Here is a 15,692-nt window from a genome sequence, read left to right as displayed (position 1 = left end):
ACAATTGCAGAATTGTAGACTCAAAGCTAAGTATTATGTTTGTATATCCATATGTGACAACAGATTTGAAGATTCTATTGAGCATATTCAGTAGTGCAGTACCAAGACATAAATCAAATCAGAAATGTTTGGACTGATCCTTGCTCTAAAACCTGATCCATAGTCATGGTACATTGCCTTCCCTACAGAGTTGGTTTTGCTTCCTGTTTAAAGTGATCAAGGCAAGAGCAGGAATTCAATATTCAAGATAGCTTTAATCAATCCTTTGAACTGCTCTTAGCAACTCAAATAGTGATTGAAAACCTTCCATTTGTTCCTCTTCATAATGTATTCTGAGAAAACAATGCATTGCAAATCCACTTTGTTAAATTCACAAAATATATTGATTATCCACACTATCCAGAAGGATCTGAGCTTTTATAATGAAAAATGTTGACAATATTACTAAAGCGTGGGTGTACATCTTTTGATTTTGAGTTTAGGAAGTTGTAGAAATTCTTCTGTCATTTGTAGAATCATTTTTCTCACATTTAATGGCAATACTTTAATTGGCAGCTAAATGAGCCATCTGTGCTGGGAAGAACAAAGACAGCATGCTAATATGGAATACACTCTGTAATAATATTACTGCCTTAGGATTTTTCTTGTAATACCTTGTGCACAGTACACTGATGCTACAAAAACATTTACCCTCTTTTCATGTTCACAGTGCTTCTGCAAAGAATACTTATATTGGCTCCAGTACTGACAACCAAGTCCAATTCTGCCAATATATTGAAACATATTTCATAAATGCAGTGACAAATCTAACATTTTTTCTTCAACTTGTGGACCTCCATGCTGGCAGAATATTGTTGATATATTTTTAATACTAAACATTCTTGGTATCAACTTTTCAAGCATGTTTTCATTTTGTACCTATACGTTGAAGATGAAGGCATAAAGATTTACTTTAAACCCCCAAAATCCAACATATGAGGTGGTGCTGAGAAGTTGCTGGCTTTGCCTCCTTCCAGATGAAATAGAAAAATAAGTGTGGGGGCATATGACAGCCTAATATCCTAGTATGTAACTGTGCCAATATCAGGTCTTTGTGATTCTTAAAACTTGTTTTTTTCTTTTAGTGAGAAGCTGTGATGGCAGAGGCACAAGCAAGTTTCACGTCGTTGGAGTTACGGGCCGTCATGAAGTTTTTGTTTTTCTGGGGATAGACTAAATATATAGACTAAATATTTGTCAGCTGTGAATTGTTTACATTGCCCAATGTTTCTGTAACTGCAAATAAAACCTATATTTTGAGAAAAAAAAATAATTTGAATAAACTATCCTTCACATAAACACAATAAAATCCCATATAAGAGATGATATTGTATTGAGTAAATACATAGCAAACATGTCAAGCTCAAAAATTGTGAACACTCACACTTTACAGCTCATTAGCTCGTTAGTTACCCATAAATAGGGGCCCTTAAAATATTCCAAAGTCCAAAGCCCATGGAGATGCGTTACATAACTGACATACACTTCCAACTTTACATAGATGATTGTCAAAGGTGTAATTTTAAGTATGTGTAAAATGCCACAAACATTTTCTTTTATGTTTTTGCTAATTTTATTCACTTTCTCTTTTTTTACTTCATATTTAATTTTTTTATTCACTTTATCATAAAAATATAAAGCCTCATTGTGATAGTATTGAGCAGTGACAAGTTTTCCTTATAACGACAACAGGGGTCTGTTGAAACCCTAATGTCTTCCCTATATTGGTATAATAAACAGTTTTCATTCTTACTGTTTGAGTCATTTGCAGCCACGTTGCCTGTGCTGATCAGGTCTGAGTATGTACTATGTCCTAAAGGACTGGCCTTGGGTGCAGGTTGAAAATCCTAAAATAGTCTGACTGCGGACAACTGAGCAAGATTGCAAATCACTAAGAAAAAAGTCAAGTTCAGGTCAAAGGTTTAGGATGGTGTCCTGAGGCATTGCTGTGGAAATGTATAAAGGTTTAAAAAATCAAAAAGGATGGCACAAGACACACAGCTTAGTAACCAGAGTTTATATAATCTTGATTTGGCTACATTAAGTAAATGTAATTCTAAATTTCAATTATTTTTTGTACCTCCATAGGTACATTTTTCACAATAGCAATAAACAAATGTTACTGGGTGTAAAGAGGAATTTACAACACCATTATACCATTAAATACCAATTTTATATAGGACCACAAGAAATGTTTTTAGTCCAGTAATCTATAGCAAGTTAAATTTAAATTCAATTCATGTCAATTTATAGCAGCATAAAAAGATGGCTCACTGGTTTGTATAGGATGCCATACTTTGCACATCACTCTTTTCCTTATAAAATAAGTCCAATGATAAACACAATTTATATGCCTTTGATCACACTAAACAAACTGAGACAGACAGAGATATTACATACCTTGGCGATCTTACAGAATGTCTGCACCACACTTGCTTCACAAAGGAAGAGATCTCTCTGTGCTTTCTTTTGTTCATTTCTTTGTTCTTGTGGATGAAGAATTTGTTTATTTCTAAGAAACTGCAAGCAAGGCTCTAAAATAAAATAAAAGCACAAAAACACAGCATAAAAATCAAACACTCAGCCAAAGTTTTTTATTAGGTATAAATAAGATACGCGTTACGTTTGGTTCACTTACCGTACATCAATGCAATGAAAATGAAGGGGCTAAAAATCAGTAGATACCCATTTGTTAAATTCAAGTCTAACAAATATAAATACTGTGATAGCCAGATCTTTCAATCTTTGAATCTAGTGGTAGGAGGTGCTCAACTAATGTAATACCTCCATATTTGCTGATCATCAGAAGCTCTATTCACTTGAATTGAGCAACTGTTCTTTATTTTCTGTGTGTTAAATAGCTGCAAACGTTGCTAACAGCATATATTATATATCACAGCTTATCCCCATTGTTGGCTTTTGCACACTCCAATTTCAAAGTGAAAAGCCCTTACTGGCAATCTACAAAGCAGAGATTAGGCTGATCACCACTTATAATATATAATTCAATATACTGAACAGGATATACAGTATAAATGCAAATATGATGTTGATTTTTAAACAATCAGGGTAAAAAGTGGCAATGTTTTTAGCTGATGGCAGGGTTTTTTTTTTTTTGTTTTATACCCAGAAGTTTTCTGCCGAACAGTCTGTTTGCCCTTTATAAATAGGCCTTCTGTTTATGTTACTTATTAGCAAAGGAAGTGTACAATCACATACTTACTAAATGTAAGTAATATAATCACTTCATTAATCTCACCCTCTATGCATACAATAAAAACATCATCCTACAGGTAACTGACAACCTAAAGGAATAGACAAGTTCAATAACTCGGCCATCCAGCTTAAGTTTTCATGCATTTCCACTATGGAGATTAAAGCAGGAAAAGTAAGAATCCACAGTTGCAACTGAGAGGAATAGTAGGCATGATTGTTGGAAACCACAGAATGGAAATCTCCCTGCTAGACCTCCTCCTGAATTATATACAATGCCTTTTAAAACTTAGACTAATTACATTAATTAAAGATATTACATTTAATCATAAAGCTGAATTCTAGACATGTACTTTAATACAGACTTGATATATTGTGCATATTGTATAAATGGACTGTTTTTAGAAATGTTCATTTTGATTATTTTGCTCAGCATTGTAATAAAGACGTTACGCAGCCAGGTTGGGTTCTCTACAGCAGCAGTTAAGGTGTAGAACTGTGCCCTGGAGTCAACCCAGCCTGTAACTGGATGGATAAGCAGTACGCTGTGGAGGTCACCTTTATCTTCATTCTTCCTGTATATACACATGTTTGACTGACAGTACTCTGCTAAGTAAACAAGGAGTCAGTGACGAATATTACCGACCCTTATCCTGCCATTCTGGGCTTAAGTTCCATTTTCAGATTCAAACAGTTCTTGCAGTTGCTTTTACAAAATGTTAATGAATATTGATATTGATTGATTGATTTATTCATGCTATCCATTTTCCAAGAACTTCAGTATTAAACTTCTTATCTGTGTGTCTTCATCAGTAAAACTAGAACCGACACTTTGAGGTGTGACTACATCATACTATATTTCTCCAAAGTGATGGCTTTATTGAGAATACTTTAATATGGCACCCAAACTGCTTTTTTTATGATTCTCACTGAGTGAGAAGTTATATTTGGACAAACTACATTTACCTTTTCCTTCTCACCAGTAAGAAGTACACAAACTTTAATTAACTACCGAATTCAAAAATGAAAATCATATTTGCTATAAATCAAATTCACACTATCTCATCAAAAGCCTTGCACTGGGTGAAGATCAGGCTGTCAGTGTGATGTACAGCACACAACAAGTACTGTAATATAAACTAAATTGCCTGAGTCATGAGCAATGATAGTGTAATTCTACTGAAAATTGGAAATCAATTCCTGTCATTGCAGCATATAACTCCTTTATCAGAGTTCCAGTTCACCCATGTATTGCAGCTGGAAAGAGGCTTCAGCTGGCATTCATACCAATTTCATTCAATAAACGGAAATCATGTTTTAGTTACGGAGCCGAGGAAAACTCTGAGCAAATACACTACCGCATTAAGCGGCTGGCAATCGATGGTGTGTATACAGACGTAAAATAAATTTATATTTGGAGTTTAGACAATTCCTGAAAATATGGAGATTGGTGTAACTGCTGCATGTAGCAATTAGTACACAACTGTCATTCATGAAGCAATAAGCATAAACTTGTTTAGGCTGTTGTATTAAGGTAGAGTTTCACAGTTTTATTTTTACAAAGCTGAAAACTTCATTTGCACATTGAGATGGCTTTACTAAAGCTGGTCTGTTTATTACATTTTTAACTGAGCTTAATAAATTAGGTAAGGCTGTGTCTCCACCAGGCAAATTTACAGATTACCTGTCTTGATTTGTCCAGTTAGGTTCATATTGCATAGCTGAGGACTTTATGACTATCTGCGGATCTTCTGGCTCACCATTGAGGTCCACCTGGCAATACTGGGACAAGGCACTTTAGCATCCAAGATGAAACACCAAAGTTTTCCACCATTACCCCAATGGGCTGTAAACTACTTCAGGAGCATAGGTTACATCCCTTGCCCTTTTAGCACCCCTTTCTAATACAGTGACCAAGGCAGAAACATGTTGTGCCTACATCTAAGCCTGACCCTGATCCCTAAGATGATTTGACCATAGCAAAAGAATGGCATGAGTATATCATACTTTTAATGACAGTTTTTATCAAAAAGTAAGGACTGTATTTAGACAGCTGGTGAAAGCCGTATGATTACCTTATGATAAATGAAGCACTAGAAGTAGAGGTAGGAAATACTGTTTGCCAAGTATTATATTGTAGCCATTCCATGTAATCACTGGGATTTATTAATACTGCTGATATATTACTGTTTATATGGATAAGTAATTTCACTGACAATATATTCCCATGTTTTTGCATACAGGCCTAGAGTTCTTGAGTTGTTCATGCTGGGTAGTGGCCAGTTATGTTTCTTGTTGGTTCATACTAAGAATCCATTAAAGACAAGAAAGAAGTGAGTGGATATATAGCAGTTCACTATATTGATAAAGTAACATATGACAGCATCTACAATTCTATTCTAACTTTCTGCAACAGGTAACAAAGTTACTTTTCACCATCGTTGATTGCTTTGAAATCTCACTGTATGAGGCACTATGAGCATCTCAACATAATGATCTCATTAGAACACTGAATTTTTCTTCAGAACCACCATGATTTTGTAAATGACGTTGCACACAGGGTTAGAATTATGCAGCTGCTATTACAATAATTTGATAATGCAATGAAGAAACTTTCCATGGTTAATCATATCCATAGTTTGTAATACAAAAAATAAAGAATAATATTACTAATAATTATTTTGGGGTGATTTTCTGCTTCATGATACTTTTATGCTTATAAACCTTTGATCACATAGGTATAGCTTGCTCTAAAATATATATGGGTGACAAAAAATGCTTGTTTTTTCCCAGTTCTAAGAAAGATTAGCCAGGGCAGCACCTATTGATTAGCCTTAATTTTGTGAGTTTTTGTATAAGAAGCACTTGAGAAGTGAATGATTTTTACCACTTAGTATCAGATTATGATGTGTTTAAACTTATGGAGATGCTGCAAATCTATGAGAAAGAAACCTTTGAACATTTAAAGCCTCTTATGTAAAATAGAACTGGGTTTTATGCCTTATCTTTATTCAAATGAGAACTTGTGGAGCTATAAGTTTGTCATTATCATGCCTCATCACCTCAGAATGCTAATGAGGTATCTCTGCACAAACTTCATAGAACTTTTTATTATCTTGTAATAAACATTACAACGTTATCTGTTGTGTATGTTCCTTGTATGGAACCTTGAAATGAGTGAAATATGGGGCCTGGCACTAGTGAAATCTGGGACTGGATGTTCACAAGGCAGATTTTTTTTACTTCTGATCAGCCTATGGTCAGTAGGGATGAGTGAGTGAGATTGTAATTTCAATCTTGCGGAGAATCATGCCTTTCTCGCTTACCAAACACGTAAGCGAGAACGGCTTTGTGATTCGCCATGAATTCGTGTTCTCGCCGAACGAGGGAAAAAGCAGGAGGCGGAAGCGATGACTATTTCCGGCGGGAATCGCGGCTGGGAGCGAATCAATTGCTCCCAGGATGCACAGCAAGGTCCAGCAGCTAATCAGGAGAGATCTGAGCACGAGATATATACAGGGAAGGATGGAGGGGTTAGTCAATCCATCATGTGTTCTGTGTGAAGGATAGAAACAGGGAGAGATGTGGATTGTGACAGGGACAGGTTAGGAGCCTTCTGTATATATACAGATATTTCATTTTTTGATGTTACCTGTTCCTATTTACCAAAGAAGCCCGTTTGGTACAGAAAAATTTATGTCCTACTATAAAAAAATATTGATATTTCAGTCTTTGATACCTCTTGCTATTTACCAAAGAGGACCGGTTGGTACAGACAAATTTCTGTCCTACTATAAAAAATACAGATATTTCAGTGAGTAATACCTCTTGCTATTTACCAAATTTTTCCTTGAATAAGTAAAAGATAAGTGGTAGACTTAGGGGAAGGCGTGGAGTTGGGCGTCCCATCTGGCAGGGGGCATACTCCCCGGGAGTCCCCCACTGTAGGACAGCAACAGCAAAATGTTGGGGGCAGCAGCAAAAGTTGTCAAACAGGTCTGAGATGGTCTGAGATGTGTGCGGAGCACCAGTACGCTGGTAGATATATTGAGAGGGCAGAATACAATCATACAGCCACGTCATGTGGAGAATATTGTGGACTGGGTCTCAGGGGCCCAAATGCAGCAGGCTCTACTCCTCCGGCAGCAGCAGCAGCAGCAGCAGCAGCACCCAGCACAGCCGTGACAGGAGCAAAGACAGGAGTTAACGTGGCTAATGTGCCTGTACCTCCCGATGACTCTCCCTTGTTGTTTGACGAACATCCTGAGGATCTGTCAGTGCACATTTCAGAGCAGGAGGCAGACTTTGAGACCCTTGGAGAATGTGGTCAGTACTTGCTGGGAGAGAGTGGATGATCAGTGGCTGCATTTGCAGAGGTTGGCTTGGATGAAAATAAGTATGATGATGACTGTGATGTCACCTGGGAACCACTGGTGCATGTAAGGGCTAGCAGCAGTTCCGAAACACATGTAGAGGAAAGGCAGCAGCAACAAAATGGGGATGGAAGGGGCCAATCTGCCTCATGTGAGTGCCAAAAAAAAGACAGAGGAGTGGGCACAAGCAGGGGAACAGTCAGAGACGATGTGACCCTGGAGATGGTGGAGCAGATGCAGGGCACTCAGCAGACGCAGAGGGAGGCAAAGAAAAAGAGATGCAGAGTGGTTGCACGAACCTCCATAGTGTGGTCCTTTTTCAGGCTGAAAGACGATGACTGGTATGTGGCAATCTGCATCTTGTGCCACAGGCAGATCCGCAGGCCGGATCACATTTGGATATAACATCCCTGCTTTCCCACATGCGCAGGAAACACAAACCAAAATGGGACCTCTTGAAGGAGGTGCAACCAAGTCATTGTCTCTTCTTCCACCTCCATTGACTCCTTCTCCACCTCCAGCTGTCATTGCTTCTATGTCTCAGGAGGTTGGTGCCAGCCAGAATTCAAGCAGCAATGAAGTATCAGCTTCTGCCCCGCAGGTTTCGTGGCGTCAGACCACGTTTGTCGCCGCAAGATGGGTACTCCAGTGACCCCTTCAGCTCCCCTAGCTCAAGGTACCTTCAGCTCACTCTACTGGAGTTCTGCACAAGGCATCAGGCTATGGGCCCAAACAACAAAAGAGTCATTGGACTCAATTCATGTCTAGTCAAGCTATTGGCCTTGCAGCTACTGCCGTACAGCATTGTGGACTGGGTTCCCTTCTGTGACCTGATGGCCTGTGCCGAGCAGCAGTGGCATATACCAAGCAGGCATTACTTCTCCCGCACAGCTGCACCCAGTTTAAATGGACATGTAATGGGTAACCTCTCCCGGGCATTGGCATTCTCGGTGTCTAGCCAAATCCTCGTCACCATGGACAGCTGGACAACCAGGCACAGAGTGGGATGCTACCTGTCCTTCACCGCTCACTGGGTGGGCTTGCATAGCTCAGTGAGCGGTTGTCTGCCGAGGGGTGTGGTGAGAAAGCATGGGACACCCCAGTCCTCCCTGTCCTCCTTCTGCATTCCATCTACCGTCAATCCCTCTCTTTTCGACACTCCTTCTGAAAGGCCAGCAGCAGAGGACACTGTGGTTAAGCGGGCACGCCACTACTGCTCCCTCAAGCACACGCATTGCCAGGCAGTGCTAAAACTGGTGTCCTTGGAGGAGAAAAGTCACACTGCCAGAGAACTCTTGTCCACTTAGCCAATAGAGGCTGCCGCTGCATAGACTCATTTGCGACACTGTGACCACATGGAACTCCACCCTGCACATGCTGTGTGAGGAGTTCCGCGTACCACATTCCACACAGGGAGCTAAGGCGGACACTGCCTTTACGTATCCTCCTGTAGTGGCAGCAGCAGCAGTAGTGGCAGCACACATCCAAAAGTCTAGGCCAAGGCAGGGGGGATTTTCTGCATGTCTGGCGAAACCTGATGTGGCCACCTCAAACAAGTGAAGTTGGGGGGCATACCCATCAAGCACAGATGAAGCGCATGGTGCACGATTACGTTGCCTCCATTTTGGCTGGTGGTGGTGTTGACGACAGCAGTTATGAGGAGGATGCCTGTCCTGACAGTAGTGACGCCATTCATTTTTGGGTCAACACGCTTGAAATCTGCCCACAGTTGGCACAGTATGCTATCAGGCTTCTTTCGTTCCCGGCATCCAGTTTTCTGTCTGAAAGAACCTTCAATGCCGCTGGCAGAGTGGTCACAGACAACCGATCATGGCTGTGGCCGGAAATTGTCAATCGTCTCACCTTTTTGAAAATAAATGAAAGGTGGGTTACTGTCAGGGTTACTAACTGACACACGGATTCACTGGCTGACCAAGATGCCTCTGAACTCACACTGATCCTGTGCTGAGTCTGTGGCTGGCTATCACCAACACCCTGTCAGCTGAGCCTGCCTCGGTTGAATTTTTCCGCTAAGTACAGGGATGGCATTCATCGCCAATGTCATGCTTGTCATTGTGCCAGTTAGCAATATACTTTACATCTGTGCTGCTTCTGTGCTTCTGGGAGGCCAACAAACTGCAGATGAAAACTCCCAGTACTGCCACACTGATAGGTACCATTGCCTTTGCCTAATTTCTCAGCTAAGTATTGTAAGATTGAGGGTTGGCATTCACCAATGGGGTCCACACTCCATCTCAGGGCCCACTGCCTCCTCCTGCTGCTGTTGCCTCCTGTCAGTACTCCATTCAACTAAATTGTACACTTCTAGGTGGCATTGATTATGCACTACACCCAGCTCTAGATGCCAGTTACCAATGCGGTCTCAGGGTCCTCTGCCACCTCCTTCTGCTGTTGCTGCTGCCACCTGTCAGTACTTCATTCACAAAAATTGTATTACACACTTCTGGGTGGCATTAACAATGCACTACACCCAGCTCTCCATGACACTTACCAATGCAGTCCCCCTGGCGATAGCTGACCAGAGGCAACACACGGCTACTGCTCTCGCTGACCCACGCTCCATCTCTGGTCCTCCATCCTTCTGCCTAATGTCACCGCGCTACTTGTCCACAAGTTTATGGGTGGCATTCCTAACACATGGCATCCAGGTCATGAAGCCAGCTAGCAATCTGTCTCCTGCTGTTTTGATGGCAGAGACTGGTGCTAGTGGGTTGAGTTCACACATAGCGCCACCCTTTCTCAATGTCCTAATGTTTATGCTGCCTTCTGTACGCTGGCCATCACGCAAAAATCATATTTGCCTGCTGTCACTTTGCCTGCCATTTTCTTGAAAACCACAAGGTCTTTTGGAACTTTTGTATTTTTCCCTTGTTGCCACTGTTCTCCTACACATGCCTAGCAAGTTTGGTGGTTCTAATATGCATAGGGGCCTTGCTTTTATTGTTTAAAGTTGGCCTATTGACTTTGATGGAATTTGCGAAATCGGTTCCCTGAAATTTCACGGAACCATCGGAAGTTCGAGGAAGTGTTCGAGAGACTGTCAGAGGCCTTCTCGCTTATCCCTAATGGTCAGATAAAGATTGGTTTCATTAATGATTCAGTTTTGGGTACCTATTGACCAATACTTCTGAAATGATTGAGAGTGGATTGTTGTCAAATCATTCAAAACTACACATGTTGTACCATGTGCATACCATGTGACCAATATTTCAATCACTTTCCTATCTTAGAAATTGAATTGGAAGGTCAGACATGTGTAAAGTGCTTAGAGACTTTCAACAGACTGAATACCAATTAAAGAATGGAAAAGTGATACCAAACAGATCATTCAAGTCAACTGCAAACTATGCATCATATCTGCCCATCAGCCTTGAGTTTTATTTCAAACCAACCTATGGATTTTGAATGCCATAATTGTATATTGTTCTAGGACACACTGCTTTTAAAAGCTTCCTTTGTAGTTTTATGGGTGATATGTGCAAATTTTATTTTATACCATTTATAATAACACTGAGACATACATAGGGAGTATACTTATACCAGCAAAATAGGCATGGAAAAGATGGAGGACCAAAGAATACAATGTATGCTCCAGAAATTAGGATAAAGTTTTTGGTGCACATTTTCTACACAGGTCTGTAAGTGTTTAACATACAGCTGTTTGTACCAATATGAACTACAGCATTTTTGTATTTTATGCTGTGTATCACAAACCCTGCACCATTCCACCTTGTGCAGTATGCTATATGTTCCACAGTATTTCATCTTTTCTGCTGTGTTGTACAATATTTACTCCGCACTATAATATGTATAGTATACTAGTATATTATGTGTAATATATACTATACATAATATACTTTACAATTATCTCTATCCTGCTTAATGTGCTGTATATTATAAATTTAGTACATTTACACTGTGTACTTTTTTTGGTAGATTGTACATTGCCAGTCAACACTCAAAAGTACTGAAAACTTTTCAAATGCATTTACTACATTCACAAATCTGTCTGTGAGAGAAAGCTGTGAGCAAGTACTTTAAAAATAAATATCTCAAGTCATCTGGAGTGAGCTATACGGAAAAGGCACAGGAGGATCTTCAGTCTATTGACAGCAGATGATCCAAATATGTCATCTTTTAAATATGCCTTCCAGCATCTTGAAAATTTAATGAAACCAGAAAATTCTCATTAAAATGAATCTTGACTATTTGCACAATCTGGAAACTCAACAAAAAATTTTCCCTAAGAGCTGCACTTTTTTTAAAATAAAAAATATGTTTTTTTGTCAATTTGACTTAATACATATGTAATTTATAAAAGGACAATTCTCTACAGATTTGTAACTAGAATATTCAGTGTTTTTTTTTTGCTTTTAAATAAAGTAACATTCCTGGCAGCAGAGCCAGGGATTGATTATTAGGTGTGATAAAAATGGGGCTTCCCTTACAAATAAGGTGATGCTTTTCCCTGCATGGGCAAAGTACAGGTCCACTTTAAGGATCATCAACTCCATTTTTATCTTAGGATATTTTGGTAAGGACTTGCAGATCCATTTGTAATTTGTTGAATAAACCTAATATTTGGAGAAAATTTTTTAAAATATTAACATATGAGAACCTTCATATTTTGCACACTATATAACAGTAAATGTGAAGAGTGACATAGTAAATCAGCTATATTACCTAGGAATGTCTTGGTGAGCTGATGAAATATTGGCTGATGTTCTTCCTCCTGAGTTGCCATCCACATTTTGAGAGGTAACTTGCAATCTATATCATCACTTGTCATGGCCACAATACCCATACAACACAAAATCGAAGGGCTCACATTGGCTAATGTATCCAGCTGCAAAGTAAACAAAGAGAAATGGAGTGAATCCTATAAATAATGAAATAAATGCAGGCTGATTTTAGCTGTAGGTTTTTTCATGTGTGTGACCACAGTGCCACCCTCTGTTCAAATACCAGTGCAGGTAAACTGAGTTCATGATATGGTGATATGTGACTGAATAAAATAGAAAAGCAGCCACCAATGTATGGCCAGTATATTTCTTTAATTTTAACAGTTTTTTTGTTTTTTTTGCAGCAAATATATAACCATGAGAACAAAAGACGGTCAATTGTAATACTTTGACAAAACTGCAGCATTAAATTGTAAAATAAAATAAAATTTAAAAAAAACAGTAAACATAATTACATATCCAATTACTATATAATTATAGTATACTATCAATATAGTATATCTAACTGGTGAGGACAACAGTTACTTTAAATCAATTATATTTAATGTTATCACTTGAAGTGTACCTGTGCCCAGACACATACTAATAAATTACTTTTATTAAGCCATCTCTTATCTCTCTAGCTATTCGTACTCTGAAGTCATTCATTCCCAACTATCAGGTTCAGAAGGTTTCTAACATTTTAGAAACATGTTGGGCTCTATTTATAAAAAAGCGAATAAGACATAATCTCAAATACTCCCTCCTGGAAATCTTCAAGGTCCATGTGTTTCTATGGCAGTATTTGTGTCCCATCACGGAATGTCAAATTCCGTTTTTTTAAAAAACGGTGCCATATGATTTTTATTTTTAAATAAGAACAGAGACAAGCTAGGTAGGTGAGGAGGGCTTGTTTTAAATTGCTTTCACTGCTTGTCCAGAACATGTGAAAACAATAATGTGTACAGGTTTTTACTTTAAAGTAAACCCAAACACAGGGGGAACTATACTACTGCAGCAAATGCCGTACTATCTCAGCGGTAAACACAATATCATATAATGTCCAAAACAATAACGCAAGAATAGTAATGTCAATAAAACAATCATGTGGACCTAATTAACCAAAACAACTGACTACTACACTATTTCAAGATTTCAAAATTTGTAGCCAATAAACAATTTGCCAAATGATTGCCTCCACCCCCCAAAAGAATATATGTGAATAATTTAACTGATACCTGTGCTGCCATACCTCATTCATTTTTTTAAATGTTAATGGCCTTACAGTTGTGCTGACCCTCTTTCTTACTTAGTCACTCATTATGTTTCGCTCAGATATGAGCTTTTAACTCCTAATAACCCAAAATCTACACATCAGTTGTTTTTTGGGGTCAGCATGCTTGTCAGGCATTATAAGGGTGGGAGAAGGCTAAGGCTAAGTCATTTTTTATTATTTTCTGTGTCCCAGTTAAATCCTGTATATATCTGGCTCCCAGTTATCTTTTGTAGTTCATTTTTTGCATCAAAACTGTAGGTGAATATCATACTCCAAAAGAAAAACTGGGGCTTGATCTGTTTCAGAAAGCCCCTCTCATAAATGTGGAGGTCAAAACTTTCACTTTCGCTGGTAATAAGGTACCCTTTTATATTTACAGTTTGGCTTATATTCGGCCTACTTCAGTTTAGTATCTGAAAGACCTGTTATCATTTAGGAAAAGTACTTAAGTAATGAGAAAACAAAGTGGAGTGGAAACAAAAAGAGTGGAAACATTTTGCACAAATTGTCAGTTCATCATAAAGACTTGCAGTATTTGCATTTATTTTATGGCATGCCCTTTAAGTAGTCCTTCATTCAATGAATATTACTGAAAATCACAAAGAAAAACTCCCCTATATCACAAAGTATTGGAACAGAGGTAAGAAAATCATCAACAGTTTGATTTCTGAGCTAATTATTTTAAGACAATGACTTGCAAATTATCACATTCAGCTCATTTTTGTTATTCAACAGCAGGAACACCTGCATCTGCTCAAGCTGGTTCAATTAACAAGAGAAGCGAACATGAAATGATGTCTTGTGATCAGAGATTCAATTTGTAATGTGTAAATCAAGGAAGATTGATTGAAATAAGCTGTCAAAATTAACGATTTCCTCATTTTCACTTCTCGGATCAGATGTTTTAGAATTTCCATTTTTGGAAGGTTATAGCACCTTAAATCCATACACAATATTGGCATAGCTTAACAATGTGAATTGTAAAAGAATGTGTTAATGAAAATATACTCAGTCACTTACCTCCCACAAAACAAGAAGAGACTCAGAGATACGTATGCATTCGTTATTTTCCAATGTAAAAAAATCTGCAAAAGAAGTTATAATGACTTTTTTTTTAATTCACTCACTTCTAAAGTAATGAAATTGAAATCCTCTGGTATCTAAAATGCATTTAAACACAAAAACAAAAATATTATGCAGTTTAACAATATTTATATGTGGTAGCTACATTCATTTTTTACACTTTTTCCTTTAATTTCAACTGGTGAGCCTGCCAGTAACATGTTTCCTGTCCTAGGGTGACAATGCTTATTTTGTGTACTTCTAAAGAGGAGAAGCATTATCACCTTAGGCTATGAATCATATTTTTGGTTCCCATTTGGTCAGTATAATTTGTTGCCTCACATTCTGCTTTGCTATTCTGCATCACTGTGTATTGTTTGTTCCTTTTTTCCTGCTTGTGTTTGTTGTGCAGTCTTGTTCCTGAAAGTCACACATTGGACTGCAGCTTAACATTTGTAACTTGAGCAGCACTGGGAACAACAAGCCAATGCCAGCCGATGTTATCACCCACTAGCAGGCAACGTTGATCTCTTATATTTTGCGAGAACTTGGCTTTAATGTTTCTCACCTCTATCGTTCTAGCTCCAGCACTACAAGAAATCCTTTCCAAATCCCATTGATCTCTACTGTGCCAGTCCCAAACCCAAGAATCCAGAATGGTAGCATCCTCTACCATAACTATGATAGGTTTCTGTAATCAACTGATATATGCAGACTTTTTTTGGTTTTGTTAAGTTTTGGACAGTCTATTTTCAACCCCTAACAGGAAGATGTGTGTGGTATACAATTAAATGAAGATTAAACTGTACAAATGCTAATTTAGTAATTTAGGCTAATTCGATAATTTTCAGTAAGAAATATACTCAAAATGTATTCTCTTCATAATACAAATTTGATGTTTGGCAATTGATACACAAATGTTCTCAAGTTAAATACTTATTTCCGGGAAACATATTATTATTAATAGGATAATCACTTACCCGCTCC

General features: G+C 38.4%; 1 protein-coding gene across 1 annotated transcript in view; it reads right to left on the bottom strand.

The window, feature by feature from the left end:
* Window positions 1–15,692, bottom strand: part of LOC140326798 (uncharacterized) — a 222,399-nt gene that overhangs the window by 120,332 nt on the left and 86,375 nt on the right. The window contains 3 exon segments of the mRNA XM_072405754.1: window positions 2,440–2,573; window positions 12,330–12,492; window positions 14,664–14,749. Coding sequence (XP_072261855.1) covers window positions 2,440–2,573; window positions 12,330–12,492; window positions 14,664–14,749 — 383 coding nt within the window.

This window comes from Pyxicephalus adspersus, chromosome 1 (genome assembly GCF_032062135.1).
Source record: "Pyxicephalus adspersus chromosome 1, UCB_Pads_2.0, whole genome shotgun sequence".
In the NCBI taxonomy this organism is placed as follows: domain Eukaryota; kingdom Metazoa; phylum Chordata; class Amphibia; order Anura; family Pyxicephalidae; genus Pyxicephalus; species Pyxicephalus adspersus.
The sequence above is the reverse complement of the archived record's forward strand: the minus strand, read 5'-3'. Positions and strand labels throughout refer to the sequence as shown.